General features: G+C 59.0%; 1 protein-coding gene across 1 annotated transcript; it reads right to left on the bottom strand.

Annotated features, from left to right (window-relative positions):
• Window positions 1–1,125: 1,125 nt before the first annotated feature.
• Window positions 1,126–27,235, bottom strand: NUDCD3 (NudC domain containing 3). The gene is made up of 6 exons (XM_062639929.1): window positions 26,972–27,235; window positions 25,327–25,604; window positions 11,151–11,283; window positions 7,186–7,329; window positions 1,629–1,817; window positions 1,126–1,444 (listed from the first exon to the last, which is right to left on the bottom strand). Exons 1-6 carry the CDS (start codon window positions 27,167–27,169, stop codon window positions 1,334–1,336), a joined length of 1,053 nt encoding a protein of 350 aa, XP_062495913.1. The 5' UTR covers window positions 27,170–27,235; the 3' UTR covers window positions 1,126–1,333.
• Between the last annotated feature and the right edge of the window lie 5 nt (window positions 27,236–27,240).

Genomic DNA, 27,240 nt, shown 5'->3' with positions numbered 1-27,240 from the left:
GACCCCACCTCCGCCATCCTCCCCACAGCCCCCCAATCACCGCACCCTCCCAATGTAACCCCAAACAACCCCTCCGGGCGCCAATCCCCACCCCCCAATTGGGGAAGGGGCTGGGGAGGGGGGTGGGCAAAAATCCCCCCCCCCCAAAGGGCACCCTGAAGCCCCTCAGTGCCAGAGCCCTGCTGCGGGGGGGGACAGCTCTGTTTTGAGGACACACACACACAAGAGGCCACGGCAGCTGCAGGGCCTGGCTGGGGGGAGGCCACACACACACCGCGGTGTCCGTTCCCCCCCCCGGCCGTAGGCGCCCATCACCGTGGCCGATGCGGGGCGCGGGCAGCGGGAGCCCCCCCGGGCGCGGGTGGGCGGCTGGCGGCTGGCGCTGCCGTTGCCATGGGGACCGTGGGCGGCCGGGGGGGGCCAGGGGGGCTGCGCCGAGCCTGGTTCTATTTGTGCATTGCCACAGCGCGGGGGAGCCGGGGCGGGGGGGGGCAGGGACAGGGATGGGAGGGGGGGAGCAGTGGGGCGAGACCCCGAGGTTGGCACCCCCAACGTCACCAAGCACCCGGCACCCACCCCGACAAACACCCCCCCCCCCCCCGGTTATCCCAGATCCACCCCCAAGGACCCCAAAATTCAGCCCTGCACTGACTCCCACCTGTAGAGCAGGGCCCCCCCCGGCGTGTCCCTGTGCTGGGGGGGGCCATGTTCCCCTTGTGTGGTGGCACCGAATCACTTGCAGGCCCCGCGCTCAAGAAACGTGTTTATTGCAAACCAAGGGGGGGCTGGGCGGGTGTAAGTTGGGGGCAGGGACCCCCTCGCCACAGGGTGGGGGGCAGTGGGAAGCTGCAAGCACAGGCTGGGGCTGGGCTCCCATCCCAGACCCCACAGCGCTGTTGGTATGGAGGGGCTGGTGGCCACTGGGGCCTAGAAGCCTCCTGCCAGGGATGCCCCCCATGGTGTAGGTGCTCCCCACTGACCTCCAGCCCCATCCCGGCAATGGGGTGAACCCAGGAGAACCCCCCCCCCCCCCCCGGTGCTGGCTGGGGCAAAGCTGCCCAATGGCAGGGCAGGGAGGGTTCCGCCATCCTGAATCCCAACAGAAGCATCCTCATCCCCCAGGAATAACGATTCTGTCACCCAGTGAGCTCGGTCTATTCCACAACACAGGAGAGCGCGCGGCAGCAGAGGTGAGGGGAGAAGGGTCCCAGTGCCGGTGGCGGCGGTGATGAGACGTGGATTCGGTTCACACGGCGGCGCCGGGGCCGGTACCAGGGTGATGGGGCTCCCCCGGGGGCTCCTCCTCCTCTCCCTGCTTCCTTTGGTGCCGCTGTCAAAACTGCACAGCGCCGGGGGAGATGTTGAACATGGACGGGTCGAACTTCTGGCCACGGAAGGGGGAGCCCTCCGTGTCCCAGCCCTTCTTCAGCATCTCATGCACCTTCTGCACACAGAACATAGGCTCCTGTCAGGCCAGGGCTGACGCACCCCAGCCGGCCACACTGTGGGGTCAGCAGCAGCGCCCCTTGCCCTGGGTGAGGGACGCAGCCACCCCGAGCAGCAAGGTGAGGCTTGGGGCTGTGCCCATCACCAGTGCCCCATGGTGGTGGGGGGCAGGCAGCACCTACCAGCTCATGGCTCTGGGGTTTGCCCTGCAGCTTCTGGTGGTAGTCGAAGGTGAGGCGGTCCAGCACAGCGTGCTCCTCCTCGTCCACTGTGGCCATGGAGCGCTCCTTGTTGATCTTGTCGATGTCAATCTGCTCCTCGCCCTCCAGGATGGCGTTCCACCAGTACTCATCCCCCTTGTTCAGGTTGATCTGGGGGTGAAATGCGGGTCAGAGAGCAGGAGAGGAGCCTCTGGGATGTGGTACCCCCACTATGAGCTCAGCTATGCCCAGGCATCGCTCCAAGCCAGAACCACCCCCCTGTGTGCTGGGCTGCACCCCCAGAGCAAGCAGCAGCTCAGGGAGGGGATCCTGCCCCTCTGCTGTGCTCTGGAGAGACACCCCCCCCCCCACTGCAGCCCTGATCCAGCTCTGGGGCAGCAGCACAAGAGGGATGTGGAGCTGTTGGAGGGAGGCCAGAGGAGGCCATGGGCTGGAGCAGCTCTGCTCTGGAGCCAGGCTGAGAGAGCTGGGCTGGGGCAGCCTGGACAAGAGAAGGCTCCTGAAGGGGAGACCTGAGAGCAGCTCCAGTGCCTGAAGGGGCTGCAGGAAAGCTGGAGAGGGGCTTGGGACAAGGGCCTGGAGGGCCAGGCCAAGGGGAATGGCTTTAACCTGCCCGAGGGGAGACTGAGCTGAGCTCTTAGGCAGAAGCTCTTCCCTGGGAGGGTGCTGAGGCGCTGGCCCAGGGTGCCCAGAGAAGCTGTGGCTGCCCCATCCCTGGCAGTGTTCAAGGCCAGGTTGGACACAGGGGCTTGGAGCAAGCTGCTCTAGTGGAAGGGGTCCCTGCCCGTGGCAGGGCTTGGAGCTGGATGAGCTTTAAGGTCCCTTCCAGCGCAAACCAGGCTGGGATATGATGTGATGAAGGGGCCCTGCCCGGCAGAGTGTGCGGCTCCCACCACTGCAGTGCCATCATTCCACATTCCCCTGGCCCAGGAGCCCTCATGTGGGTGACAGTGAAGGTGAAGATGCCACCATTGGGGTATTCCAAACCATGACCCCCAAATGCCTTGATCTGATTTTGCCAGGAGAGGTGGGCTCCTTCCTCCCGCGTTATTCCAGCACTAATCCCAGCAGCGAGGAAGGTTTATGGCGTTCGTCAGCCTCTGCAAAGCCATCAATAAAGACGGACAATGCAATTTACCCAAACCTCCCTGGAAGCTCCACAGCTCTGGAGGGGAAAACGGGGGCAGCCCTTAAAGGTGCGGAGCTGGTGTCTGCAGCGTGAAGAGAAAAACCAGTTAACACTGGAGGGGGTGGCTGGGCCTTATCTTGGGGCAGCAGATGTAAAACATCCCAGCTCGGAAAGGCATTCACTTTCCCAGTCACACAATGTGTTTGCTCTCCTCTGAACTGCACAGCTCCCCTTCGGAGGGGAGGAAAAGCCACTGCAGGTTTGCCTGGGGGCTTCCCAGACTGGGGCAGGCAGGTGGAGGAACGCCGAATTCCCCATGGAATGCCATCTCCTGGGAAGCAGGACGAGCCATGGGGCAGCAGCAGCCCCACACCAGCGTCAGGAGCACACTCTGCTCCTGCAGAGGAGCACTCCTCTGCCCACTGCTGCTCCTCAGGCTTTCAAGCAAGAGGGATGAGATGAAACCAACAGGATGGGATGTCCCCACAGAGCTGAGCTCTCAAGGCACTGCTGCTGTCCCCACCAGAGCCAACCTGGCAGCAGAGGGATGAACGGATGCCAGAAGACTCCATGGCTTGTCAGCCATCACCCCACCTCCAACCCAGAGCATCAGGGGAAGGAAAACCCATCCCAAATCCTGACCCCACTGAATTCCCTTCCATCCCTGGTGCCCTGCCACTGTCTCCACCACCAGCAGGCCCCAGGGAACCCACGGAAGCATGGACCAGGTAGATCCCCATATCCACCGTCCCTCAGGGGATCCTTTCCTCCCCCTGCCCCACACGTGGCCCTCACTTTATGGACTACATGCCACTTCCCACCCTGATGGGAAGATGGAACTATTCATTCCCTTAGCAGTATTTCTGTGGTGCTCCTCCTGCATGTGGGGAATTTGCTCATCCCCCTTTATTCCACGTGGAGAGATGGAAAAGTGGGACTTGCTCCTAGGTGGGATCTCCATTTTCTGATGTGAGGCTCTGAAATGCCAGCAGGCCAGGGCAAAGTTCTCCCTCTACCACCCTGAGTTTGGGGCTTTGTGGCTGGAAGCGGTGCTGGAGCACTTGCCATGGACAGATCCAGCCTCCAGCATGGAAGCACAGGCTCAGATTGGTCTCTCCAAGATGTCCCTGCCAACGGCCTCTGTTGATCCAGCCCATTACTTGGTTGGGTGCCTGCAAGAGGTTGTAGTGATGGAGATACAGGCTGGAGCCTCGCCAAGAAGGTTGAGGTAAGGAAAGCCAAGAGCCTATGGCAGAGCCCCGGTCTCAGCCCAGGCAGGGGGATGTCCTGCAAATCCCACCCATGGCGAAAAGCTCTGGCACGCTCCTGACAGGCTCCAGGAGGGAGCAGAGGGGAGGGAACAAGGACAAATCTCAACCTCATTATGTTCCTCACTTTGATTTGCCTAGGCTTGAAGCTGAACCTATGAGTTTCCCAGACAGGGCCTCTGGGGTCCTAGAAATGCCCATGGCCATGAACCAGAGGAAGGATCTGGTCCCTGCGGCGTGCCTGGGCTCTCGGTCACACTGTGGCTCTGCTTTCCCAGCTGGCAGGTCCCAAAGGGCATCCTGGGCTGCAGGGAGGCCTTTACCCCATAGCCCAGGGGGCTGCAATGAGTACAGATGAGCTCAAAGCCCACATGAGACTTTGAGGGATCCTCCAGTGGCACAAAGAGGGTGACAGATGTCACCGGTACGCACACAGGATCATGTCACAGCTCCACACCCTGCCAGGAAGCTCATGGCCCTTTGGTGCCAGTGCTGGCCTTTGTCACAACATGAGGTTTCCTCTTGGATACTAAATACCTTGTCAGAGCTCCAGAGATGCTGTCAAGGGAAATAAGTCTTAGAGAAACAACCTCTCACCACCTGCTTTCCTTTGGGAACAACAGCAAAGTCAGTGGGAGATGTTTGGGGAAGTGACGTTCCCTGCAGGATGTGGAGCACAGGACAGAGGGAGAACACCACGGGCTGTTATTACCTCGGCTTTGCAGCTCACGAGTTGACAAGCCCACGACTGTGATCGCTGTTCAAGGCAGGACTTGGTGACAAAAGTCCAAGTGTGGATAACCAGTGCTGGAGAGGAGGAGCAAGAGAGGGAACAGGGGGAAAGAATCCTCAGCCACAAAAATAATCCCCAAGCAAGCGCGTTGTGCACAACACCCAGCCGGGACTTCTAAAAACAGCTTGTGTGGAGTTATTTTAACCTCACTTTTGACAAGCGAGCGGGTGTGCCACAGAAGGGAGAGCACAGGGACTACACCCGGGACCAGGGCTTTGGCACGGGCCTGGGATGGGATCCTGAGCAGGAGGATGTGTGGACAGAATCGCCTGGAGCGCAAAGGCATCCCGGTGATCACTGACGCGCCTGCAAGAGTGCGCAGGACCCAACAGCCTCTCTGCACAGAACTGGAATCTTCCCAAATGGACAAGAGCAAGCAGGAGAGATCGCACCTCCTCGGCACATGGATCAAGCTGTGCCTGCAGGGATTGCCTCAACTCGCATCACAGACCACAGGAACATGAGCACATAGGGGCTTTCCTCTGGACACAGCCATTGAGGTGGCCCAAGCAGTGTCCAAGGTGGCCAGGATGTCCTCGGATGACTCCGTGCTGGCACTTGGGGAACTCAGTTTCAGCTGTTAATCCCCCCTGCCCCAGGTCCCCGGGGAGGGAAGCCAGGTACCACCTTAGAGCATCTTGCAGGACCAAGCCACTCCTGACCCCGCACACGGAGACGCACAATGTATGGACACACAAATTCAGGAACAGGAAGGGCCCGTGAGCCCTGTGAGCCTCCAAGTGACCACACGGGTCCTGTCCAGGCCCACAGGCACTGAACAGAGCAGTTCATTAACACATGGCTGGGTGTCTCCTGATGAATGGATCGGGAGGAATCACAAACCACTTTTGGCTACTCAGCGCATGGGAAAAGGAGATGCTCTTGGACGAGAATTACTCACTCTGCTCCAGTTACCTACAATTCTTCAAGCGAAACTCCATCCCACCATCAATATGTTGGCAGCCAGCTGGAGCCTCACAACCCTGTGCTCGCGCTAACAGGAGGCGGGACCCAGCTCAGGGCTTGGAGGTGATGGGACTGCTCCCCACACTGCCCCAAGTCTTGTTCCATCTGCCTGCCACTTCCATCCTGCTCCCATCCTGCTCCTCTGGCACCGGCTATTCAATAAACATCGCGTCCCTTACTGATCCTCAGAACACGCACCACGGATTCTCAGCAGTCACCCGCTGGGCCACCTCCTCTTGACCAAGTTTACTCCTTCCCAGGATTGTTTCTCTTCCCAGATCAGCTAATTTTCAAGAAGCTTAAGAACACTTTAAGACACAGGTTAATGATGCCACTGCCTCCTTTTTCACATGGCCTAATGGAGCTGGAGAAGCTCCTCTCTCTTGGTACCAGTCTGTCATCCCCCGCTACATCCACACGGACATGTAATGGCCCCAAAACTCAAACAGGAATTTGGCAACTGTTTGACACTTGAGATCCCAGGCTGACGGGCAGCAACACAACCCCCAGGCCAGCTTCAGCCAGAAACACAACTCACAACCTCAGCCTGTTGAGCACACCAGAAACGAGTGTGTTACCCACCAGTAGGTGCCCCAGTAGGGCAGCCACAGCCCCCGAACCACCTTGAGAGGGAAGATCGTGGTGCAGGGGCACATGTACACCACAAGCCGTGGCGCCTGCTGAAGGCAGAGAAGGAGCCAGAGCAACTGCTTCAAACAGGAGAAGTCCAGGTTAGATAAGGCAGAAGCCCTCCCCTGTGAGGGTGCTGAGGCGCTGGCACAGGGTGGCCAAAGAAGTGGTAAATGCCCCATCCCTGTCAGTGTTCAAGGCCAGGCTGGACAGAGCCTTTGGCAACATGGTCTAGTGTGAGGCATCCCTGCCCTTGGTAGGCGGTTGGAGCTGGATGAGTTTTAAGGTCCCTTCCAACCCAAGCACTTCCGTGATTCTATGAACAGGCATCTGCAGGATACTGGAGCAGGAGCAGGGCCAGGAGAACCAGAGGACAAAGCCAGTGAGGACAGGCAGGCAGCACCAGTGCCACGGTGCAGTGCCATGGCCTCTCTCTGCCAGCAGACCTCATGTGCTGTGATGAGGGGACAGTGACCACCTCTAGATAACTGATGTGCTCCCACCACTGCAGGCTGCAGCTTGGGAACCCTCCTCACCCAACCCAAAGGCTGTGCTGCTCTGCCAGCTTGCTCAGAGGGGCAGCTCAGGAGCCAGAGACAAGGCACAGCACACAAAGGGCAGAGTGAGCTGGATGCTGGAGAGGGAAAGCCAGACCACTTCAAACTTCCGGCTGCTTCAGTTTTCCAGCCAAGCCCAGCAGAGCTGCAGGCCTTACCAAAGAGAGCCCCTTACCAAAACACACTTCCCTGGCTCCAGGCTCCAGAGGGAACTCTCCGTGTTGATCTTGTGGGTGAGTTTCCCTTCCATGAGGACGTGCGGGCTGCTCCCCTCCAGCACTGCCACACGAATTGTGCTGCTGCTAATATCCACAGACACCTGGAGACACAGAGAGAGAGGAAATAAGCAGGGAGGCTCCTGTTTGCCCTCTTGCTGTGCTACGTGGGGTGCGGGGTCAAGTGCACTCGGTGGGGATGAGAAAGAGAGAGAAGAGCTTTCAGCCTCATGTGTAGCAGGAGCCTGGGAATCCTGCTGTCATTTCTCAGCATGCAGCAAGAGCTCGAAGGAGAAAGGAAACCTCTCTGGGATCAGAGACTGCAGGGCCCAGCGGATGGAGCCCCAGAAGGATACCAGGCAGCTGGTTCTGCCACCATGGCTGCCCCGTGCCTCAGTTTCCCCACAGAGAAACCCAGCAATGGCTACAAATCTCCTCCACACAGCGCTCACAGGCTGGATGCCCACTTGCTGTGAGCCAGCTCTGCAGGAGCACCGTGGGTGCCCAGCATCACCGTGACAAGCTGGCCACGGCTGGGTGTCTTCCTGGGGGCTGAGCGCTTCCCTGCCCAGCAGGAGCCACTCAGGGATCTCTACACGAGCAAGAGCAGCAGCAGCTTGTCCCTTCTGCTGCACCGCACCACAAGCTGCCGGAGGCAGGGCGGGCTCAGCCCAGGCCTCCCAGCGGGGTGCGAGGAGGGGATGCTGCAGCCCAGCTCCCTTCTCCCTGCTGCGGGGATGAGGGGAAGAGGCAGCTCCGTCCCCAGGAACAGGGCCAGCTCCTGCCCGCAGCAGCCATATGGGGAACCCTGCTCCGACCTGCCGCGGAGGTGACATGCCTCTCCCCTGGGGAGACAGAGGCAGGCTGCAGCTTTGCTGCGCCGCACGCAGAACCTCCCTCTCCAGAGAGACCATCTGCTCCCTGCTTTCCCTTTTGGTCCTGAGCTGCTGCCAGCAGAGCCCGAGCCAGGCCTGGGGACTGAGGGAGGACCTGGCCGGGAAGGGGCAGGTTGGTGGCCCCCAGCGCTGCCCCGTCTCTGGCCCAAAAGGAGGAGACTGCAGTGAGATTTGCCTGCATTCTCTCCCAGAGTTCCCCCAGATCTTCCTCCTGCTCTGCAGATCTCATTTGAAATGTTATTACATTATCCATTACCTAGGAGATTTCCAGCAGCTCACTAGCTCCACGCAGGCAAGAGACAGGCAAAGCCGCTCCAGCCGGGTCGGGCACCATGGCTGCATCTGATTGATGCCCACCAGATGAAGCCCCCAGACCCACTCCGTGTGACAGGGACTTGCCAGAGCTGCAGCACAGGCCTGGATACGCAGCCCAGTGTGACACCGAGCTCCCTGCAGCCAGCTGGGAGCAGGACTGTGGTGCCACAAGATCAGGGAAGGGACATGAGCTCCCTTGGGATCTCCCTGGCACATGGCTGCAGACAGCATCTGGATGGGAACCATCTCCAGAGAGGCTGCAGCACAGAGCAGCTTTCTCCAGCCCAGAAGCAAGGTGTGGGGATGGGGCTCTGCTCCCTGCCACCACTGACTGCCCTGGACCCCGGTCCCTGGTCAGGGATGCTGACCCCAGGCTCTCAGCGCAGCCTTAACTGAGGGCAGGAGGCAAGGGTAACACTGGCTTCTACCTGCAGGCAGCACAAAGCCCCCATTGGCACCCCAGCCCTCCAGGAGCAGTGATGGGAGCACAACGTGCATCACCAGAGAGCCGTGACCCACCTTGGGTGGAGAGACGTGTCCAAGAGGACTTGTGCACACACAGTGGTACCCACTGAGTGCAGGCTTTGGTGCATGTGGCAGCTTCTCAGATACCTTGGTGGGGTTTCACCCCACCTCTGCCCAGCATCCCGACTCCATGGGAGGATGGCTGGGCTCTCTGAGGGGCTGCCCTTCCTCCCCCTGACTCCTCTCACCTGACCTGCCCCATCCTGCCCTGTACAGCCCCAAAACCGGGGTTTGCCAGGCACAAACAAGCAGCACCAGACCCTGGGCAGTCGCTGCAGGGAAGCCAAGGGCAATCCCACTGGGAACATGCTGTGCTGGCAGTGCAGCCACAAGCAGTGGCACCCCGTGAGCTCCCCATAAGCACTTCTGCCCCACAAAATGCCACTCATGAGGGGACCTGGGTCTTGGCTCTGCCCTGGTTTTGCACCACGGCGGTTTCTGTGCACGCTAAAACACCCACATCACCCAGGAATCCAAAGGAGCAAAGCCCGAGCTCTGAAGGTGTCCGGCCGGGCTCCTGCGGCCAGGCACACACAGTGCTCACTGACATCATCTTGGCTTAAGTGTTCAGGGAGTGCTCAGCCCCGCGGGCCCCTGTTGTTCCTGTAAGTAGATCAGCGAGGTGGGGAGCACAGGGGAAGATGCTCCCACCCACCCCATCACCCGTTCCTGCTCCACGGGCACTTTTTTGGAGCTCCATACAAGGAAACCTTAAGCTCTCCCGAGTGTAAATGTGCCATAGCAACAGCCTGAATCCAAAAAAGTGTCAGAGGGAAGATTCTGAGCAGCGTTAGAGCCGGGCGCGCTCTGAGCCCGCGACCAAACCCGGGAGAGTTTTAATCTCGCCTTGGCAGGCAGAAGCCAAAAACCTGATCATCTTTACAGAAGATGAAGGTGTGCTGCTGAATGCAGGCGAATGATTCCTTCCTGCAGGAACCCACGTCCATTCAGCTTCGAAATGGCTCTGACCCACCTGCTCTGGCCCATGACCCATCTGCTTCCAGCCCCCTGCGACTAGGGGAGACTTCAGAGAATCAAGTCTCGAGTCAAGGGAAGGTCAGCAAAACACATCCTGGCCCTGCTCCTCCTGCTCCGGCGAGGCCCCTATGCCTCTGAGTGCCAAAGGACAGGGCAGGCAAAGCCTCATGGGCTTCTGTTTTGGCAAGGACACAACTTCCCCGGTACAAAGAGCACGTCCCTGGGCAGCGAGAAGCATCATGGTGGCAATAGGATGCAGAGGGATGGAACATCCGCCTGGATGCCCCTGAATCCTTCCAAGAAACAGTCTGGGTTTGTTTTGGAGACCCACTGGGAGCAATGCACCTCCCAGTCCCCTGCTGTCCCCATGGCAGCCGTTTGCTCCCTCACCGCTCCGGTCCGGGTTGCTGCTGCCAATTACACTCTTTTGGCATGATCCGGAGCTGTGTAGGTTGGAGCTGGTGAACAAACCCAAGCGTACTCATTTCAGCTGCCCTGGAAGCTGAAGAGGACAGGAGGTGGGGAAGCAAGGACTTCCCAAATGGAAAAATACAGAATCAGCCGTGGGGAGGGCAGCACTTGGGAAAGACAGGATAGTTCAAACGTCTGAGTCCAACTAAAGCCAGCCACGGGCACCATGGGCACCGTGAGTCCCTCGCCGGGAGGGGACAGAAGCGGGAAAGAAAAGCTGATGTGACAGAGAAGGAAAGTCCCTGTCTGAACCAAGGAGGAGGGTGAGAACCCCCTGGCCATACAGGCTGCCAGGGAGAGGGGCCCCAGCTCCTTCCACCCGGAGCAGTTAAAGTCTCCCACAGGCTGAGCCCGAGTGCCAGAGGAGCTGTTCCAGCAGCTCCCACTTGCAAACAAGAGGCAGGAGACACGCCAGGCCAGAGGGAGCACGGGGGAAGGAGCATCCATCCCCAGCCAGGCTCAGAAACCCGCGTGCACCTTTGCAGTCAGTGGAAGCAGAGAAAGAAAGTGCCACGTGGTGCGAGGGAACCCGCCAGGGCTGGGGCAATGGGACACTGCAGTCCCAACAGCAACACAGGCAGGCTGGGTCCATACACATATCATCACAGAAAAAGGCACAGACACATCGTCCTCCTTGAGTATGAAGGACAAGGAGCCTCCTGCTCCAAGCGCAGCTTGCTGGGCAAGCTGGGCACCTGAGGGAAAGGGAAATGCTGGAAGACACACCATTAACACTTTACCTGTCTGCCTTTCACAATGTGCTTGGGCACAGGCACTTTAATCTCCAGGTCACTGTAGTCTTGGGACCAGGAGTAGTTCTCTCGCACAGCTCCGTTGTAGCTGTCGGGGTTTGTCTGGAACTGTTCCTGTTTCCTGGAGGGGGAGAAACGGGTGACATGGTAAGTGTCGGAGGGAGCAGAGCCTGGGAAGAGCAGCAAACCAGAAAGTAGGATACATGAAGCAGAAAGGGAGGACCCTGTGAGCTCCCTGCGAGCTGGGTTTACCATAAGAAACCAGAGCCGGTTGTCCTCCTCCTGATCTTAGTGTGTTTGGGAAAATCCCAGCTGGAGGGAGATGGGCACAGAGGTAATGGAGCTGAGCTCCACGAACCCTGGGATGTGACAACCCATCTTGAGCTTGGTGCAAACTGCCACATCTAGCTGAGGAAACCTGAGGAGGAGGATGAGGAGGTGGTTGTGGGGATAGGATGGGGCTTATCAGATCAATAAGCGATAATCAATACAGTGTTTGCAGACAAGACGTGAGATCTCCATCACCCCACGTCCCTTCGAAAAGGCAGGCTGAGGACTATTCCACCGAAATCTCCCGGAGAAGGCTTTCAAATCAAACCAAACCCTTCCTAAAGATAGCTGCGGTGCTCACAAAAGGCAGAGTTATTTTAAAGTGTTTTGCTATGTACCTAAGCCTCCAATCTGGAGCTCTACAAACACGGGGCTGCAGAGCGTTACATAAAGGGGAGACGGGGACGGGTGGCCCCGGGGACCGCATCGCCCCACTGGCACCCCCCGCTGAGGGGCCCTCGCCGCACGGGCGGGGGTGGCCGCGCTGCAGCACCCTCTGCATTACGCACGATCCATGGATTTTAATTAAATGAGAGCCAAGGCGGTCGAGGGGGCTGCGGAGGGGCTGCGGAAACAGCCCTCCCCTTTCCTGTTGTTCTGATGTATTCGCAGCGGGCACCGAGGGTTTTACCGGCTCCGTTACAACCCCCCGTGCCCCGCAGCGGGCGTTGAGCCAGTTCCCATCACAATCAACGCTGGGGTCTGGAAGCACCCGCGGGCTCCCGGCCTCCAGGGGGGGATTTGGGAGCAGAGGAAGAGCATCTTTTTTTCAGGCATCTTGGCCTTGCCTGGCGGTCGCCCATTGGGTGCCCATCGCCATGGAAACGGGGTTGGCATGGCAGCGCCGAACCGGTGCTGGCGTGCGGTGGCTCCAGCTGCCGGCTTCCAACCGCCCCCGGATGGTGGGAGTCGAACCGGCTGGAGGGCGAGAGCGGGAATGGTGCTGGAGAGCGGGAACGGCACCGGAGAGCACGAACGGCACCGGAGAGTGGGAACGGCGCCAGGGATGGGGAACGGCGCCGGAGAGCGGGAACAGCACCAGAGAGCGGGATCTGCAGGGTTCTGAAAGGGGAAAATGAGCTGCAGCCCAGACTCAGAGAGTGGTTTGGGCCAGAAGGGACCTTAAAACTCACCCAGCTCCAAGCCCTGCCACGGGCAGGGACACCTTCCATTAGAGCAGCTTGCTCCAAACCCCTGTGTCCAACCTGGCCTTGAGCATGGCCAGGGATGGGGCAGCCACAGCTTCTCTGGGCACCCTGTGCCAGTGCCGCAGCACCCTCACAGGGAAGAGCTTCTGCCTAAGAGCTCATCTCAGTCTCCCCTCTGGCAGGTTAAAGCCATTCCCCTTGGCCTGTCCCTACATCCCTTGTCCCAAGCCCCTCTCCAGCTTTCCTGCAGCCCCTTCAGGCACTGGAGCTGCTCTCAGGTCTCCCCTTCAGGAGCCTTCTCTTGTCCAGGCTGCCCCAGCCCAGCTCTCTCAGCCTGGCCCCAGAGCAGAGCTGCTCCAGCCCTCGCAGCAGCTCCGTGGCCTCCTCTGGCCTCGCTCCAACAGCTACAGGTCCCTCTGGTGTTTTGGGCCCAGTGCTGGATGCATTCCACAGTCCTGCCTGCAGCATCTTTCAGTTTGACTGCACCCTCCTTACGCGAGAAGCTCCACCTCCAGGCTCAGTGGCTGCACGGGCCGAGGCAGAGCTCACCATGCTCCTCCCAAACCTGCCAGCAAGACACTTCAGGGAAATGATGCTGGCATCCCAAGCGCCAGTGTCCCCCAGAGCTCAAGCAAAGAACCAGACAAGAACCAGCAAATGGCTGTTTCCTTCCAGGCTGTTCCCCTCCTGCCTTTCTCAGGACAATCTCAAACGCCAAAGGGTGAGACAGCGAGCCTGTGCCCGGCCAAGGCATTAGAGCAGATGCAGAGCATCAAAGATGGTCCAAAACCCATCAGCACTTCATAGCACCCCTGTGGAGGTCAGTGTCAATTGTGTTCCTTCCACATGGAAACCCAGGCAAGACTTGCTCTGCGACAACTCTGCTGGACTTCTCTTTGCACAGCATCGCTCCTGAACAAGCATAAGCCTTCCTTCTGGCCCCACCTAATGGGGTGACCTCGTGCGCCAGAACAGGAGCACAGGGGCAATTCGTGAAGGCCTCCATGAATTCCCTGGCCAGAAAACTGCCTGCTCCTGAGCAGACGAGGGTTTGAAATGGTGAACACGGGTCTCAGCCTTGTTAGGCGCCTCTGACAAACAGCTGACAGCTCTACCATCCATCTCCTGGAGGAATTCTTCCTTTCCTGGAGGTTTTCCAGCCAGATCCTTGCCTGGTCCAACTGTGCTTAGCACATGCTGGCGGCAGTCAAGAAATTGGACCCAGCTCCTTGGTTGGGAGGGAGCTCCTGCTTGCACCAAGCTGGGCCACCATGCCGGAGGTGCCTCTCCTGGCCAAAGCCATCCTTTGCGTTGCTTCAACAGCACCACCGTGCAGCAGGCGAGAGAACTTCCTGCACCAACCCCACTGCCAGGACACAGCCCTGTGCCCAGACCCACCAGGCAAAGACCAAGGCCAAATCCAGAGCACGGTGCGGGTTGGCTGGCGGGAGCACGCCTGCTCCCAGTGCGATGGTCACTGCCACTGGGCCAAGCGATGGCTGAGGACAGGGAGGGTGAAAAAGCATCAGGGTTTGGCACCGTGTGCACTTGGCTGCCGGGTGGTGGGGATGCTGTGGGTGGGTCTGTGTGTTCTGTCTTGTTCTATTTTCGCTCATGATGTGTCATTTTGGGGGAGGTGAAACCTTTAACAATGCTCTGGCGAGAAGCAGCCGATCTGTTTGCCACTCCTCGGAGCCACACGGCTGCGCTGGCACCAGCAGCAGAGCTGCTCCCCTTGCGCAGGGTCGGACCCCAGACGCAGCAAGAGGGGACCAGGACCTGCTGGCGGCATCACCAGGACGTGCCATGGCTGAGGCAGAGCTGGACACAGGTTGAGCCACACACCAGGCCTCGACTACACGTTTCTGGGCATTTCTTATCCCAGGATTTCCAGCTCCGTGGGCTGGTGACGCACGATGAGCTGAGTGATGTGGAAACGGTGATAGAGCGATCCTCTCGCTGCGGACACGGCTGAGCGCAGCTCCGTCCTCAGAATGCACCAGCTCCAGCTCTGCAAAAGCAGCACCGGACACAACCCAAGAGCAGGAACCACATGCCGAAGGATTTGATTGAATGCTCTGTGTAAGGAGAAGTAGGGCAGCTCCCTGAGTTCCTCTTTACTGAGGGCTTTTGGGGCAAGAATGCAGAGGTCGAGGAATGGATACAGCAGCACGGGAACAGCCGCCCTTCAGCCTGACGCTGCAGGCTGAGGGTGGGCAAGCCTCATGGGAAAGAGCTAATATGGGCCTAATCCCAAAGGACTTGTTTTTCTTCGCGAAAAGAAGAAAAGATAGCCCAAGGATTTTCAGACCTACTTAAGGAATCCAATCCCCTTAGCCTGGAGCATCTCAGCTTTCTGATGCAGGACCCCTGCCCTCTTGGGAAAAGAGCTGATGGAAGTCTGGGACACCAACCTGCCACTCAGGGTCCACCAGGACTCAGGCTGGGGCAGGCACCGAGCTCAGGAGCCTGCGTGCTGCTGGCTCCGTGGATGCCCTCCCGCCACTTGGCATTCACGGAAAGCTTCCTGCGGGAAGCAGCTCCGCTGCTGTTTGCTCTTAGTCAAGGTGAATTATTTAGGCAGCTTTAAGGAAAACGTGTCACACCAGTGAAGTGATGCAGATGTGGAGGTGGGTGGAGAAGAGGAACAGCCACGACAGCTAAAGCCGGGCGAGCAGGACTGGCTGAGGCAGAAGAGGATGATATGGAGAGAAAGCCAGGTCAGTGCTGTGAGGCAACCAACCCAGCATATGCTGTAACGGGGATCCAGGCCTGCTTCCCTTTGCAAAGCTGCTCCTGAAGGAGGGATTTATAACAGTCCTACCCCACCTGTGCTCTGCCAACACATCCCAGCAGGTCCCACAAGCACATCCCAACACAAAACATCCCAACGCCTCTCCCCTCCACAAGATCTTCCTCTGTTCCGAGTGGGAAAAAGAGGGGAATGGTGTCTTACAGTCCCTCTGCCAGCAAACAGCAGAGAAACCCCACCCCAGCTCTGTCTTTTAACCACTGTCAGAGGCCCTGCGCAATGCATGAAACCTTCTTCAAGCTCAAGAGGTTGCCAAGAATGGAAAGATCTCATTAAGTAATAATGAAGTTCTGAGCAAGTAGGAAAAGAGAGAATCGGGCACAAGACATCCGCGTGCCTAACCCAGATCGGCAGCAGCCTGCCAGGGAGAGGCACCGCGCCGTCAGCCCAGCCAGCGCTCAGTGCTAGGAGCAGGCATTCGGATCAATGCTGTTGCTCCATGACAGCAGCCTGGAGCACGTGGCACCCATCAACGTAACTAATCCCACATCCCAGCGCTGCGATGCCTCAAGGAGGCACCAGGAACTGCAGGAAGAGAAGCTGCTGCTGACACGCAAGCACCTGGGCAGGCTGCAGCACTGCAGGACACCCGGCAGCACAGCTGGGCTGTAGCCGAGGGCTTCTTCCCCTTGACGCCTGCCCTGGGTGGGTTTCTCCAAGCCAGAAGCCTCCATGGCAGCTCTGAGTGCCAGTGCTGGCAGCTGTGGTGGGAGAAGGACTCTACCTCCTGCTCGCTGTGGCCTCAATGCCTCTGCCTTGACCAAGGCAGCAGCACTCGGATCTTCCTGTAGCTCACAGCCAGCACTGCTTGGCTCAAAGCATCTTGCTGGGCTTCCCCGCACACAGGGAGGATGATGCAGAGGACGGTGAGAGGAGCCATTTGCAGCCTGTCCCCCCCAGAACCTCTGCAGTAAGCTCAGCTCTGCTGCTGCGGGTAGCACAGGGCGGCCACTGTCCTCCTGCCCTGGTGAGAGTCATCACCCAGGCTCCTGCTCCTATCAGACCCCCCTCTCCCTGCTGGGGAAGCAGCCTGAACCACACCTGCACCCGGGCTTCCCAGCACTAACAGAACTGCAAAACACTGAGTGAAGAGCAGGGCAAGGGCCAGCGATGGCAGAGCCCTCCCCGTGTCGCTGTGGAAAGGCCAGGCTCACCCCACAGCACCCACACAATGCTGGAAGGCAGCTTTCCAGAGCTCTGGCTCCCAGCCCCTGCTTGCCACCATGACCAGATGAAAGCTCAAAGCCACCTCAAGCCATGGGAAGGGCCGTGCACCCTCAACAGTTTCTGTCAAGCCCCAGCATGAGCCAGACTACAGGCAAACACCAGCTTTCAAGAAGAAACTGAAGAGGGTCAGACATGGCCTCTGTTCCTCGGGGTACCAAGGCAGGTGCTGGAGCAGCTGAGTAACAGGTAGAGAAGCCGAAAGTTCCACCTCTTTGGAAAGCTGCATTTCCAAAGCTGCAGGGATTGTGTGCGTGGAAAACACCAGGGTTGTGCTCCTCCTGCCAGCGTGCCGCAAAGGAGCCTCCCCCCACCTCCACAGTGGCATCAAAACAGCAGCACTGGGGCACTTTGTCTCTCCTGCTTTCGCCCCAGAAGTGCCAAGGCAGGAGGAGCACCACTACGGGCTCTGCGGCCCTCCATCAGGTCCTGCAGGCACTCAGCACTACCCGACAGCTCCCTTTGCATGCAGCACTCCAGTTTAGTAGGTCTTGGGCTCAGCAGTGAGCAGCTGAATACCAAACCCTTCCCTCTTAGAGCTCAATTCATAGCCACAGTCAACAAGCCTCAGGATCCACTTGGATCCACACGGCAGCTCTATGGCTGTCAGTGAGTTCAGCAGTGGCCCAAGGGGAGTCCCGGAGCCCTCCTGACCCTCAGGGCTTCTTCCAGCTCAGGTGTGTATGGGTTGCTGGGGGAGAAGGCCCCAAATCCAGCTGTGGAAGGTCTCCTTCACCCCCAAACCAGACAGAAGCTCAGCAGCAGTCCCCCAAGGATCTACACCCCCACGCACATACTTCCAGGGCTGCAATGCGCAGCATTGGTGGTCCTGCTCTCAAAACCAGACTGACAAATGGAAGCCAACACCTCCTTCTGACCCCCAAACCTCAGGCAGCCCCTGGCCAGGCTCCAGCCTGCAGTGACCACCCTCAGCTCTACAGGAAGTTCTTTTCACCTTCAGGAAGCCTCAGAGCTTCGACTCATCCCCAGGATGGGACCAACAACCAAAACCAGGGCGCATGGAGACACTTTTCCCCTGTATCCCATTGCACTTCTGAGCCCGGCTGACCCTGTGGGCTGCCCTGTATGAGGTGCCCCACAAGACAATGCCTTTATTACTGAACCCAGCAGCCCAAGAGTGAATCCACCCAAGGTGCAGCAGCCGGAATCCCATCAGTCCCAGTGTATGGACTGAGGCTCTGCCCCTCTCCCGGCCAGGTAAGAGCCTTCCTCTTTCCCAAGCTCACACACTTCAGGCAAGCTTTTAGCCTTCCCTTTTGGTTTCTGAGTTATTTATGGAGCCCTTCGACAGAGCCAACTTACTGACATTAGGCAAGTTTAAATGCCACTGCCAGCTCTAGGAGCTCCGAAGCGTCATCACCGGAGGGCTGGATTTCACTGGTGCTGGGATATGTAGGTCAAGGACGGAGGACACACCACTGCTCAGAGGAGCCCCCTGGGACCCTTGGTGTTTGTACAGAGCTGATACAACCATGGGTTTCAGAGGTGTTCTCCGAGACACCTACAGGCAGCCAAACCGGCTCTAATAACGCACCACATACAACATAACGAAGTTCAGTTATAGCTCCCCTGGAAAAAAAGGGGGTAAGGCCAAAGAAATCCAATGGGATTGAGTTGTGGAAGCACAGGGCAAAGTGGCCTCTCAGACCCCCACACCGCGGACACCAAGCGGCCAACGGGGCCGTGCCAAACTGGTAGCTTTCCACATTAGGCCACTTCTTTTGGTGGACAACGCAGTGTTAAAAGAAGCAAACAGAAAACGCCACTTTAAATCAGAATCAGGCACATGCTGTCCCAAGCCTCCAGCCCTGGGATTTTCTTCTTGTTAAAAGAAAAATTTATAGGTTTTAATTTAGTTATTTTTGGTCCCAGGACCTAATTTGGGAGCTCAGTACCTTGGTAGGGCAACCAAAGCCCTGAGCAACACAGTGTGCGATGGGAACCGGCGCTCCACTGCTGAGCTCAGCAACCCAGCCGCAGGAGCCCCACTCCCCATGAAAGCACTGGGAAAATGGGACCCCGACTCATCCTCATTGGCTGCAAAAGGCTTGTTACAGTCAAGGGCTGCACCAGACACAGGGCCTGGTGGGTCCCACCCTCAGCTCAAGCATTTCAGCCCCTTGAAAAGATGCTTCTGAGCAGCCGAGTTTCCACTGCTGTGGGAGAAGGTCTGTGTGTTAAAGCAGTTCTCCGAGCGGGAACTCACGGCCTCTCTCTTTGCAACAACCACAGAATCAACTCAGGTGGAAAAGAGCTTTAAAATCATCCAGTCCAACCGTTCCCAGCACTGCCAAGGCCACTGCTAACCCACGGCACTGAAGGCCCTGTCTCCACGATCTGTGCACACCTGCAGGGACAGTGACTGCAGCCCTGCCCTGGGCAGCCTGTTCCAATGCCTGAGCACCCTCTGGGGAAGGAATTGTTCCTCAGCTCCATCTAAACCTGCCCTGGTGCAGCTTGAGGCCATTTCCTCTTGTCCCATCCCTTGTTCCTTGGGAGCAGAGCCCAGCCCCTCCTGGCTCCATCCTCCTCTCAGGCAGTTGTAGGGAGCGATCAGGTCCCCCCTGAGCCTTCTCTTCTCCAGACTGAACCCCTCAGGTTCCTCAGCCCTTCCCCATCACCCCTGTGCTCCAGGCCCTGCACCAGCTCCGGTGCCCGTCTCTGGCCTCCCTCCAGCCCCTCAATGTCTCTCCTGTAGTGAGGGGCCCAGAGCTGAACACAGGATTCAAGGTGCAGCCTCATCAGTACCCAGTGCAGGGGCACAATCACTGCCCTGGCCCTGCTGCCACGCTAGATGAAAGACTCTGCTTGGCACAGAGGACTTACTTTAAAGTTTCCCCCTTCCTCCAGTACAACCAGGACACATGCCTCCTAGAAATCAAACACAACAGCCCCACAAGTCCAGCTGCAGCTCCAGGGAAACAGCTTTGGTGGCACCAGGCTAGCTGAGGATTCGCTACCTTTCTTCCCCTGGGCATGCAGTGGAGGGAGATCTGGCCAATATGGGGCTTCCATGAAAGCTCCCGTTCCCAGCAGCTCCCACCTGGAGAGGTGGTGTTCAGCATTAGGGAGTGCTGGGATGGGAGGAAAAGTGTTTGAGTGATGCCAGTTGACTGGGGGAGGACCACCCTTCTGGAAGAGGGTTTCATGGCCCCATGAGGACAGCTCATGAGCAAAGAAGTAAGGCAGGAAGTGGGGAACACACAGGCTCTTGCCACCCGAGCATCAGCAAGGAACACCAGAGGATCATGCATTACAAGGAGGAGCATGAAGAAGCATAAGTGAGAAGCATCCTCGTGCTTCTCACCCATCAGCCTAAAAACAGGCTGAAAGGGAGAAACGGACACAGTAGGAAAACCCCACATGGGTGGAGAAGGAAAAGGGAACTGCTTCCTGCCCCTCCGCCTGCACGGAGACAGAAGCTGCTGCGCAGCTCTTTGCTGGCGGCAGGGGAAAAACAGGGAGGAAACATCACTGCACGCTCGGTCTGTTCTCCTCTTCCCTAAACATCTGCTGCTGCTGCAGACAGGACACAGGGCCAGATGGAGTCCAGCGGTACCGGGTCAGGCCGTTCTCCCGAGGTCTGTCTGGCTCCTGCTTGTGATGGGGGAATTCCCTGCGGCACCTCTGCGCAGCTCCTGAACGCAAGAGGAACGAGAACCAGGACAGACACCGCCTTAAATAAGGATCAGCATCAGCTCCATCTTTCTGGGTCAGGCTGGAAGAACAGCGTGGACCCAGGTGAGCTCCCACTGAAACCCACAGGGATGCTAGGGAAGGAAACCAGTTTAACTGGCTTCTGATCTGGACGGGCCCAGGTAGAGCCAAGTCAACAGGAGCATCCGCATGTTCCCTGCCTGTTCGCCTGGAAAATGCTTGAGAGGAGAAAGCCTGGGACAATGCTGCCTCTGAGTCAAAACCAAACTAGCCTCAGAGCCAGCAGTGTGCAGTGGTCCCTTGTCTCCACAGCCCTGCTCCTTGCTGAGGCTGATCAGCAGTGAAACTCCCCTGTCCAGCACCCCAAGGCACGCCAGAAAACCCGTCCTTCGAGCACCTCACACGACAAACATCCATCTGGACTTCCAGCAAAGCCAAGCCGGTGCCAAGTCGAATTCGATTCAAACAGGAGCTTCGTGGAAATTTCCCAGGGTGCTGCTGTGTCATCTTGAGGATGCTTCCCGGCGTGCCCCACAAAGGGTTAACCCCAGGGCTCGGGGAATGGAAGTGGCTGCTTTCAGGAGACCAGAGAACTGGAGCTCGAAAGCAGTCAGCTCCCCACATTAACTTGTTCCAGTTCAAGTTTGCTCTGCCTCTCGCCAGGGACAGTGGGATGGGAAGCACAGAAGTGAGATTTGTAGGTCACTGCTGAGCCACCCGCAAGAGGGATGGCAGAGCCAGCCCCACAGCACAGCTCAGCTGGACATGGGAGCAGCGTGGCTAGGGCCAGGCTGGGGCACAGGCAACGCTGCTGCCTCTTCATCCCCTCCTTAGCACAGCCACATTGCACACGCAGGGCAAGGGGAGCCTCTTCCCCAGGTCACACATGGCAAGAATCACAGAAGGGTTTGGGCTGGAGGGACCTTAAAGCTCATCCAGCTCCAAGCCCTGCCACGGGCAGGGACCCCTTTCACTAGAGCAGCTTGCTCCAAACCCCTGTGTCCAACCTGGCCTTGAAAACTGCCACGGATGGGGCAGCCACAGCTTCTCTGGGCACCCTGTGCCAGCACCTCAGCACCCTCACAGGGAAGACTTTCTGCTTAAGAGCTCATCTCAGTCTCCCCTCGGGCAGGTTAAAGCCATTCCCCTTGGCCTGTCCCTCCAGGCCCTTGGCCAAAGCCCCTCTCCAGCTTTCCTGCAGTCCCTTTAGGCACTGAAGCTGCTCTAAGGTCTCCCCTTCAGGAGCCTCCTCTTCTCCAGGCTGAACCAGCCCAGAGACCTGCATGGTTTCCTTCAAGGCCCAACCAGCTGTGAACTGCCCTTTCTCACTGCAGTTCCTTCCTACACCCCTCTCTTCCCTCTCCACGCAGCAGGAGGTGGTCAGGCCACAGAGACCAAGGGGTCTCATTCTGCTCTGGTTCAGTGCTCGTGTCCTGCTGGTCCAGTTCCAAGGCTCCACCCGTCCTGGAGGAGCAGAGGGACCAGTTGCTGCCCTGGGTCCCTGCTGTGGAGGTAAGCACCCTTGGGAGGGAACCACCATCTTTTGGGGGAACCCTTCAACATCTGCCCACCCCAGAGGTCCTTCTCCGTGAGACCCCACCTGGGTCCACTGAGTCCAAGGTGGTCTCGAAGACACAGCCCAGAGCAGCTCTGGCTGGAGCAGCCGGGAGGAGACACAAAGGCTGGATGGAGAAATACATGAGAGTAAGCATGCACCACCATGCACAGGCTTCCAGAGCTGCTGCTACAAACCCCCTGTCACCACTTCCTGCCAGAGTGGGGCTCCCAGGGCATGGGGAGGAGGGCTTTGCTCCCTATTCTGCTCCAAGAAAGAAAGGAGCAGAGGGGAGCCAGGAATCAGAGTCAGAAAGCACAAGCTGAGCCCAGGCCGGGCTGCACAGTGCCACACGTGGGCTGTCGGGCTCTATTTTAAATGCTGTGTGGCAAATATATGCAGGATGAACTCCAAGCTGGGGGAAGGGGAGGGTGCTGGGTGGCGGAGGTGTTCAAAATTAGGAGCTGAGCTCAGGCAAGGATGGCTTCTGGGAGCAGATGGGGGAAGAGCCGGAGCCTGTGCGAGCTGTGTGGCTGCAGCGCCAGCCCCAGCTCTGCACCCCTGGGGTGCACAGCCCAGTGGTGGGAGGATCATGGGGGCACGATCTCCTCTGCCCCCCCCCCGGCGAGGAGGGAAAGCAGGAGAACCTTGATGGCCAGGGAGGGATGCCAGGACACCCAGGGCAGCTGCAAGCTGGGCTGAGGTGGCACAAAGGAGACCTCTGGTCCCCCTCTGCACAGCTTCTGGCACTCGGGTCACCCCAAAGACACCTCACTCCTTGGCACAGTGATGAGCACTGCATCCCCTGCCTTCCACAGGCAGGAAGGTGAAGGACCCTCCTCGCCCCCAGGCAGCCCTCTGCACCCACAAGGCTGGCTTGATTCTGCTCTTCCCTTGTGCATCGACCCTGAAAAAGCTGCTACCACCTCTGCGCTCTGCAACATGCTCACCACCAGCTCCCCAGCGCCCGGGCACACAGCGAGGCTCTGATGGGAGCTGGCAGATCTGGGCTGGTACCTGCCCTACATTTAGGGAGCAGTCAGGTTGACAGAATGAGCAGGTTTTTATATAGACCTGGGTGGCAGTGGTTTGCTTCCCAGCGGTGGGGGCAGGGGAGAGGGACGTGGAAAACACTTTAGTTTAAGCTTTCCTCTGCATCCCTGCAGCCGGAGCCGCACATTATCCATGCGCCCCTCGTAGCCAGGCTGGTGGCTCCGGGTTCTGCTCAGAAGGGGCTGTGCAGAATTAAGCAGCCGGTTAAATTATTAATAAGCTGTCGGAGGGTGCCCAGGACACCCGCGCCTGGTCCCTGCTGCTTCTCGGGGGGCTCCAGTGCCCCCCACAGGCACAGAAACCAACTGCAGCCGTTTGACAAACCCGGTGCCTTCCCTGCCCTACTTCGAGCCCGCAGACGCCCCCTTCTTCTGGCCTGAAAACCAGGAGCGGGGTTGTGGGGCCGGTGTCACCCACCCAACAGGCGCAGGAGCAAAGGACTGCGAGCGCTTCGCTCTACAGCACGTCTGGGGCAGCAGGAAAGGAAAGGCTAGACTGGTGGGAGAGCAGCCACCCAGCTTTGTGCTCGATGCGATGTCTGTGGGTGCAGAACAGCATCCGAGTGCCTGAACTCTGCCACAGGGCGTTCTCCAACTGTACCAGGGCAGACACTCAGAGCAGGGACAAGGAAAGGGCTGAGCTTTCACAGGACTCCTACCACCTGCAGCAGAAACCGTCCCTGTCAGTTCCAATGTACTCGCTGTCAGACACATCCTGCTCCCGCAACGGCCCTCGGCTTCCTTCCTAACCCCTCCAGTTCCCTTCCCCCAGTCTTGACATCTGTTTTCAAGCACCTGAACACCACTTACAGCAGCTGCTGCCCACAACAAAAGGCCCAAGTGGCATTTTCACATGGCAGAAGGCAAGAAAAGTGGGCTGCAAAGGGGCAGAAGCACTCAGGGCAGCCCAGCTCCCTCCTGCCCCCAGGGGCTTGAGACCCCCCTCTCAATTAGGATAAATCACAGAGACCTGCCCTGCTCCAACAGGGCTTTTTTTGGCTCGTTCATCTTGTGCTGGGAGAGGTGTCAGACTGACAGTCCTGAGGACAACCTTCCCTCCCCAGGCCAGCGCTGGTGGCAGGACACAGCTTTTCAGGGGAGCTCATTTTTGGCTTCTGGCTTATTTTTATCCTGTGGGATTTGTGTCAGACCTGTGGGGTTAAGCCCAAATCCTTCTCCTCCACCCCATGGCATCAAGTTACTTGGCAGGCCCTTTGCCCAGGAGCAGCCACTGATACCGTTTCCCTTCCCCTTCCACCGGACAGCTGCCACACTTGGGCCCTCCTCTCTGCCACTGCAGGCTCAGACTGCCACAGCCCTGCCACTGCCCCCAAGGGTTTGGTGCTCTGACCATCCCTTCCACACGCCAAGGGCTGACAGCCCCTGAAGTCTGGGCTCTCAATCCTCTCTACCCCTGTAGCGCTGAAAGGATGTGGGGCTCTCCCAGGTGGCCTGCTCTCACTGCTGCTGTGTATCAACTGGCCCAGAGCACAGGGACCACTGGCCCAAGCTGTCCTCCTTGCCACACACCAGTGGGACAGCAGGGACAGACTGCAGCGAGCCCCATAGAGGACCAGGAAAGCAGCAGTGAGTGCACAGAGCTTCAACCATGAGTGACACTGGGGTGGCACAGAGGAGATGTCAGTGATGAGGCAAGCACTGCCTTGGGCTGAGGAGGCACAGGAGACTCAGTGGTGTGGGAGGCCCTGAGCAAGGGCTGGGCAGCTCTGCCTTGGCTCCGCAGTCAAGGTGATGCCTGAGGAAGGACCCTGTGCTCAGACACTGGTTCAGAAAGGCCACACCAGCCCACAGGAGCTCCCCTCCTGCTGCGCAGCAGAGTCAAGCTGGAGGAAGACTTTGGAACAAGGACATTTCTGTAAATCACAAGGCTTGAAAGCAGCTCATTTTGGCAAAAGAACACAGCTAAAGACAGAACTCTCTGCAGCACCTGACTGAGCTTCAAAGTTGGCCCAGCTCTGAGCAAAGGGACCTCCAGAGGTCTCTGAACCCAATTCTGCTGTGCGTATTTGATGCCGTGGCTGGCCTCGCTGCCTGCCTCATGCCAGCCCTGCCTGCGCTGCCTCGCAGGCATTGTGGGTATCTCATAGCACCCAAGGGGAGTCCGACACCTTACTGCCATGAGAAAAGGGCTACATGATGGGAAGACACCAAACCAGCAGCAGGAAATCAAACCCCTGCCCTCCCGTGGGTAAGTACACACTGCCTCCAGCCACTGGAGCCTGCACGGGAGCCTCCTGCAGGGCTGAGCACCGCAGAGAACAGCAAAGGGTTGTGCACAGGACAGCAAACACCACTTCCATGCTTCTGCCTCCCCCCTGACAGGAGCACAAAGAGAGACCCTTACGTGGGCAGCTCTGCCGGGGCAGCGGCACCCAGGGACTCTGCAGGCACCAGGCTGGGGGCTGCGTCCTGGGCTCCAGCCGACTCCTGTGTCCCCGCAGCTCCTGCAGCATCCGGCACTGGGATGTGCTCTGCTGTTGTCTCTACCTCCACCTCCTGAGCTGCAGCAGGTGGCTTCACCCTCTCAGCAGCCTCCTCCTCCTCCTTCTTTAGCTTTGCCTCCAGCTCTCGGCGCCTCTTCTCATCATCCTGCCGGGCCATCCGCTCAAAGACTTTAAAAGCCTGAAAGACAAAAAGCAAACCCAGTGGGTCAGCGAGCTGCCGAGCTCTGCTGGAGAAGCCAGGGAGAAGGAGAGAAGCATCACACATTCGGGGCACTTAGAGCTGTCCCTCCCTCTCTGGATACCACACAGCCCCCACTCCCCACACCGAGCTGCTTCAGTCGGCAACAAAACCAGCTGGTGACTAGCTCAAAAGCCATAAGGCCACGTTGAACAGAGCTCGGGAGAAAGCCCAAGCTCCTGGGAGCCCTTCTGAAATCATGTCCTGGCAGCCAAACTCACATCTGCCTGCAAAGGGGAGAGCAAGGAGCTCCAACTGCCAGCTGGGGAGGGGGCTCCAAGGAGCCAGTGCTCACCCAGGGGCTGTCTGCCAGGCTGAAGCTCGGAGCAAACCTCTGAGGTGCAAACAGGACAAGCTGCCCCAGGAGAAGCTGGAGGACAGCTCACCTGGAGCTCTCAGGCCACACAGGTGGAGGAGCAGAGCCACCTCAAGCCAGAACTGATTGATTAAGGTCAAAGCCATGCACTTGCTCAGAGAAAAGCCACCCCTCCCTGCCTCAGGGTGAGGCTGCTCCCCACTCTGTGTCATCCCACTCTGCAGTCTGCTTCTGGACATGCATGGCTAGCACAGGCTGGAGGTTCAGTTAGGCCCAGCTCTACAGGAGAGGCATTGAGGGGCTGGAGTGAGGCCAGAGAAGGGCACTGGAGCTGGTGCAGGGCCTGGAGCACAAGTGTGATGGGGAAGGGCTGAGGGACCTGGAGGGGTCAGATGGAGAAGAGAAGGCTCAGGGGGCACCTGATGGCTCCCTACAACTGCCTGAGAGGAGGATGGAGCCAGGAGGGGCTGGGCTCTGCTCCCAAGGAACAAGGGATGGGACAGGAGGAAACGGCCTCAAGCTGCACCAGGGCAGGTTTAGATGGAGCTGAGGAACAATTCCTGCCCCAGAGGGTGCTCAGGCATTGGAACAGGCTGCCCAGGGCAGGGCTGCAGTCACCATCCCTGCAAGTGTTCACACACCGTGGAGACGAGGCCTCAGTGCCATGGGTCAGCGGTGGCCTTGGCAGTGCTGGGAATGGTTGGACTGGATGATTTTAAAGCTCTTTTCCAAACTGGTCGATTCTGTGACTGCCGCCCCCCCGCCGGGCGCCCCCCCCCCCGCCCCTCTCCACCCCTCGGGCAGGAGCTCCCGCGCTGCCAGGTCCCCATTCCCGGTCTCTCCCGGACCTCTCCCGACAGACGCGGCCCGGCTCGGATGGGATAAACGCCCTTGGCGAGGCCCAGCGACCGGGACAGCACCGCCCACCGCGGGCCTGAGGCGGAGCAGCGGCGCCGGGAGAGCGCGGCAGGCCCGGGCGCGCCGCCGGTACCTGGAGGGCCATGGCCTGCGCGGCGCCGGGCGGGAAGCCCAGGCGGTCCCCGGGCCGCAGCAGCAGGCGGTAGAAGTCGGTCTTGCGGTAGAGGAAGCCGAAGAGGACGCGCAGGAACTCCTCCACGTTACCGACGTGCTGCAGGATGCCCAGCAGCGCCTGGTCGTACATGTCGGTGAGCGCGGCCGCGGCCTCCATGGCGGCTCCGGGACCGCTGCCACGGCAACCGCGCCCGCCCGCGCTTCCGCTCCGCTCCCACACGTGCCCGC

Source organism: Pezoporus occidentalis, unplaced genomic scaffold (genome assembly GCF_034315485.1).
Source record: "Pezoporus occidentalis ecotype Australia unplaced genomic scaffold, CSIRO_AGI_Poc_V1 ctg623, whole genome shotgun sequence".
NCBI classification, from domain to species: Eukaryota; Metazoa; Chordata; class Aves; order Psittaciformes; family Psittacidae; genus Pezoporus; species Pezoporus occidentalis.
This window is presented reverse-complemented; position numbering and strand designations above follow the sequence as displayed.

Bases quoted from the DNA above. Each gene is read 5' to 3' on its own strand.
- NUDCD3 (XM_062639929.1), bottom strand. From the start codon at position 27,169: ATGGAGGCCGCGGCCGCGCTCACCGACATGTACGACCAGGCGCTGCTG. The intron at 25,605-26,971 runs GTACCGGCGGCG...TTTGTCTTTCAG, and splicing joins CGCAGGCCATGGCCCTCCAG to GCTTTTAAAGTCTTTGAGCG. The intron at 11,284-25,326 runs GTAAGGGTCTCT...CTCCCCCTCCAG, and splicing joins GCCCCGGCAGAGCTGCCCAC to GAAACAGGAACAGTTCCAGA.